Here is a 5728-nt window from a genome sequence, read left to right on the forward strand (position 1 = left end):
CTTGATGGATTTATTCAAACATAAATTAAACATTGATAAACAGTAACATTTATGATGGATATGTAATATGGTGCATATATTTAGCAAAATGCCCCTCTCTACAGTTTATTTTTCTATCTGTCTAATGAGTTTATGGTCACCGAATATGTTTTTCTGAGGTGACATTGTTTACAAGCCGTTATATTGACGTCTTTGAGCGGCTGAAACACAGACTGAGCGATGAGACAGGATACGGATTGTAAAGTTGTACTCTTTCTTTTAACTTACCTTCGGATGTTTAGTCATGTTTATTTTGTGCTGGAACTGGTATTAATGTGGAGGAGATAATCAGTTCACGTGTGCCTCGCGCTGCCGCGTCTCTGTTGAACTGAGGCGTTATATACAGCGATCTATCACTCCATTTTAAACAGCGCCAAAACGGCATTTATTGTTTGAATACTGCAATACAATGTATGGACAGAATTTGAAATCTGAGACTTTGTTTCATATTAAACGTACCAACGCACAATGCTTATTGCGATTTATTGGATGGGAAGTGCCCTTCAACGTTCCGTCCATGAACTGAAAACAGGCTAGACTAATCGATTCTTGGGATTTAAGAATCGATATCGTTATGTAAAAATTTGAATCGATTAATATCGAGACATCAATATTTTTTACCCAGCCCTAGTAGTAACTGATTACATGTAATCTGGATTATAATCAGATTCCATAAGTACTTGTAATTAGATTATATTACATTTCAAAACACTCGTAATAAGACTAGTTACTTTATATTGATAACATGATTACATATGATTCACACAATAGCAATAAATTATTCATAATTTAATGACTTTCCCTAAATCATCATCTTCGTGCCTATTATTAGCCTATTGCTTACATGCATTCAGAAAGTCTTCCAGTTTTCACAGTCTTCCATCACACAAAGACCAGTCACTAGTCAAGTGGATATAACTACACAGAAAATTGTGATTTTTTTTTTCTCTTTGTATTTTTATCAATGTACATTATTATCCTATTTAAATCAATGCGATAAACAAGTTAGTCCAAAAGTAATCAAAATGTTGCTATATTTCTTCAAATGTGTAATGCAATGAATTATGTCACAAACTACAATTTTGTCATGTAATTTGTAATCAACATTGACAATTTGACTACAATTTGTAAGTCACCTACCCAGCACTGTAGATTTAATATACATAGATGCCTCATTAGCGGCTGTTGCCATGGTCCGCTTCACTGTAAAAAATTACTGTGAATTTAACGGTAAAAGACTGTAAAAATGCTACAGTAAAAACCTGTTAAATGGTTAACGGTAAATTCACCTACTATATACGGTGAAAAACTGTATTGGACATTACATGTAATTTTACGGTAGTATACCGTTTTTGGAAGTGAAAAATACCGTATAATTTACAGTGAATAACCGTAAATTGACATTCCCAGAATTCCCTGCGTTACATTTGAAATTGGAAGTTTTTTTGTTGAAATAACTATGTTTCTTCTTAGTTTTTTCTTATCAGTTTTGTATTTTAGGGTTGTGTGTTACACCTAATGTTGTTAAATTAATGTTTATTGCATTATTTCAGTTTCATGTGTGTTATCATGATGGTGTTTAGTGTTTGTGGGAATGACACTGCGCACCTTCTATATATGTTATTATTTAAAAGCTGCTTGTGATGGGCTTTGGTTCATCATGTGACTTTCTCATCAGCACCTGCATTGGATAGTTATTTGTGTATTACAAAGGTACAAAACAGATTTCAGTACTTCAATAAGGTTGGTATATTAACATTATATCAGTTAATGAAATACGTTATTTAACTGTAAATTTAAGTTAAAACCATAAAACCTAAAACGTTGCTACCATATTTTTTTACAGTAAAATTCCAGCAACCACAGCTGCCGTTTTTTTTACCGTAAATTTTACGGCTTTTTTTTTTACAGTCTACATAATCCGTCCACTAACCAGAGGTCGCGCAATGTTGTGGCATTTTAGAAAACGATTTGACTCCATTCCAAGATGGCGGACGCGCCAAAGTGTCTGAAGCAGACGAATGTGGATTCTACAAATACACATCTATGTTCAAAGAGTTGCTTTGGTCTTCTGAATGGTTTTTAGTGGGCATTGCTAGGAGGATGCCACTGGCCCAGGTCAGAAGAGAACAAGTCTTGTGTTTTGTGACACTGGAGACGCTCTCTGACTGACTGTTTCTATAGGCTGTGTGAGTGAATGGACATCTCCACCCAGGGTCAACAGGTCGCCATGCAGACAATATGCTGTTTTGTGGAAGTGTGCTGAACATACGGGACCTTATTACGGACTTTACAGCTGTTCTCTTTCTCCCAGTAGTTTCTCACTCTCTGTCATCCACAGTTCAAATTGTTCCACGTTCTTTTCTTTAGCTGTTTGGCAACTTACTTTTCTCTGTAATTCAAATTTCTTTCTTTTTTGTTTTCGTACTCCGTTATTTTTGTCCCTGTCTGTCTCTAAAGCCTGTTTTTCCTTTTTTAGCTCACAACTTTGAAATTCATTACTACACATACATTACAGTTCAGAAGTTTGGGGTTGGTAAGCTTTTTTAAAAATGTTTTTGAAAGACATCTCTTAGGCTCATCAAGGCTATATTTACTTGATCAGAAATATGGTATATTTACAAGTATTGTTACAGCTAAAAATAACTTTTCCAATATACTTTAAAATGTACTTATTCCTGTGACGCTCCAGTCTTTTTCAAAATTACTCCAGTCTTCAGGTGTAAAATTATCCTTCAGAAACATTTCTGAATATTATCAATGTTGAAATCAGTTGCACTGCTTAATGTTTTTGTGAAACCATGCTAATTTTTTTCAGGATCCTTTAATGAATAGAAAGTTCAAAAGATCAGCGTTTATTTGAAATATTTATCTTTTCTCTTTACTGTCACTTTTGATCAATTCCATGCGGAATATATTCATTTCTTTCCAAAAATGAAAATAAATTCCTACTGACCTCAAACGTCTGAACAATATGTTGTATAACTGTGTATAACGTCAGTTGGGGCCATTTTTGGTCTAAAAATAAAGGCTTTTATTATGCATCTTTTTTATTAAGATTTTGCTTTATGCGTTTATACTATTAATATACGTCTATTCAAGTCTTTTCCTCACACAAAGCAATCATGTGGCTTCAGAAGACCAAATGAGTCTATATAGTTATATTGCAAGCAAAAGCAGCTTGGATAATCTTCAAAACATCTTTTATGTTTCATGTGAGAAAGAAAACTTTTGATATGATGACAGAACTTTCATTTTTGTCACAGCTATTCCTTTAAGGACAGCGATGTGGACAAAAACAGGATAGCACACTAAAACGCTCTGCTGATGCTCCTTCCAGATTTGGTCGTGTAAATGTTTACCTCATGTTGCCCTCTAAAATCCTGTTGGTGTTACAGAAACAGGAGGTTCGATTCATCTGCAAGTCATGTTCTAAATAAGACTCTTGGCCTGCAGACAATCACACTCACATGTGTGCGCAGCGCTCTTGAATCGGGACAGTTGGTGGCACTAATTTGTCCATGTTTTTGGCGCGCCACCTCTTGCCCTCCCTAAGCTCCGGGTCTCTGCCATCTGCTATGTTTAACTGTGTTGGCCAGGGCAGAAAGTGGCAAAGTGCCCACAGAGACACACTTCCAGACCTCGGCTGACTCCAGAGTCTCTTCACAGAGCCACCGGGAGCCCTTTCGTTTCTACCACAGGACTCTGATTCAAATATTTTGAATATATTAAAAACATTGTCAGAAATAATAATACAAGATTATACCAGATTTTTCCTGTTTTTGCTGTCAAGAATGTAATTCTTTTAAACCCTCATAATGCATTCAGGTCCATTTTGACCCCGGAATATAATTAATTAATTTAGTACAAGATAAAAAAAAATAGTTTAAAAAGAGATATAACCATTTCAAAAATGTATCAGTGGTAATAGTATCAATAGAGACTTTACAGATATTTATGCAAACCTTGTTTTGATCTATGAGTTGGATTTGTCTCAAAATATCTTTGTAAAATGTTTAGCCTCTTTCTCATATTTTTTGGAATGAATTTTGTCCACAAACATGAATATGCACAACTACTGACGAACTATTGCTGCATAAAAAAATGTATCGCCTTTACATCAGAGAGTCAAAGTTGTGCAATTTAAATAAATATATAGTGCGTTTAAACCACATTTCAGAGTAACATTTATGTTGTTTTGTTAGAAAGAATATGTAGGTTTCACAAATTTGGTTATGAAGTTATGACAGATTATACTGATGATATAACATGTAATTATACAGTAATTCATAGATTATACTGTATACTCTCAGAAATTATATATGATGATACATTCAAATACAATTTCTCATGAATATTGAAAAAATTGTTTCTTGCATCACAATGATTTTTTCTGTTGTTTATGTAAAATTTGGAATTTCACAGAATTTCTTAACGGGGTCATCGGATGCCCATTTTCCACAAGTTGATATGATTCTTTAGGGTCTTATTGAAAAGTCTATAACATACTTTGGTTAAAATTTCTCAATGGTAGTGTAAAAAACACCCTTTTTACCCTGTCAAAATCAGCTCTGTTTTCCTGCACGCCGTTCTAGTCCGTGTAGCTTTAAATGCTAATGAGCTCTGCTGACCCCGCCCCTCTCTTCTGTGGGGTGACAAGCAGTACTGTTTACTTCAGCCGCGAAACTTGTTAACTAACACACATTAGGAAAGGCGATTTGCAAAGATTCATAAACAAAACCCTATCAGGAAAATCATAGGAAAATACTTTTTGGCTTTCATCAGAGCTGCATAAGCTTCTTAAAGCTCTGCTGTCCCAGTGACACAAAAGCAAGCGGGTGAGGAGGCAGGTATGGCCTAACGTGACCCCTGGAAATCAATCTCTTTCTTTCTTTCTTTCTTTTTTGTTTTTAGACAAGACATGTTCTCCTAAAACTGCACATAAACTAAAGTTAATCCACAGTACTGCTGTGTAAAGATCTAAAACATACATCAAATAGATACCAGCTGCTCTGAAAAGGTCTTTTCCAGGGAAACATTTTTGTTGTCACTACGAGCAATGAATGTGATTGGTATGAATGTGTATTGTGAATACAGCAAATGTGGCATGTGACTGCCATTGAGCAATTTTTTATAGACCACCAATCAATCTATCCCTAAGGCTGACTGAACCACCTTTTAAAAACACATTTATTGACAGACAACTGGAACCCGAGAAGGAAAGCATGATGTGTTCCTGTTGTAGCTGTAGAGCTTGATGCTAGCAAGGACAAAAACGTATAGGCTAACCTAAATGTAAAAATAGATTTAAGCATCCACAAAATGCAGGAATGCAAAATGTAACATGGTTTTTCAACACAAGGATTCACAAAAATTAAGTTCAGTCAAGAATTAATTAAGCATATAAATTGTCTCACCTGCATCAAAGTCTGGATTTGAGCGGCACAACGACATCAGACAGCGAGGAAAAAGAGAGAGACAGTCAAATTAATTGCTTGTTTTTCAGTCGTTCTCCATTTTACAACATGCTGCATGCATTTATTCATGAACAACAGCACCTGAATTCTACAACACACACATCCATCATCCTGCTTAAAGGTGGGGTATGTGATTTTTCAAAAACGCTTTAGAAAACTGATTCGGGCCGAGTAGCAAAACAAACTTGTAGCCAATCAGCAGTAAGGGGCGT

General features: G+C 35.2%; 1 protein-coding gene across 1 annotated transcript in view; it reads right to left on the reverse strand.

The window, feature by feature from the left end:
- LOC107592577 (arf-GAP with coiled-coil, ANK repeat and PH domain-containing protein 3-like) overlaps window positions 1–5493 on the reverse strand; it is a 25739-nt gene extending 20246 nt beyond the window's left edge. Inside the window, exon 1 of the mRNA XM_016282107.1 lies at window positions 5457–5493. Within this exon, the coding sequence (XP_016137593.1) occupies window positions 5457–5493 (37 nt within the window). The remainder of the gene's footprint in view (window positions 1–5456) is intronic.
- Between the last annotated feature and the right edge of the window lie 235 nt (window positions 5494–5728).

Source organism: Sinocyclocheilus grahami, unplaced genomic scaffold (genome assembly GCF_001515645.1).
Source record: "Sinocyclocheilus grahami isolate Dianchi unplaced genomic scaffold, SAMN03320097.WGS_v1.1 scaffold154.1, whole genome shotgun sequence".
Taxonomy (NCBI): Eukaryota; Metazoa; Chordata; class Actinopteri; order Cypriniformes; family Cyprinidae; genus Sinocyclocheilus; species Sinocyclocheilus grahami.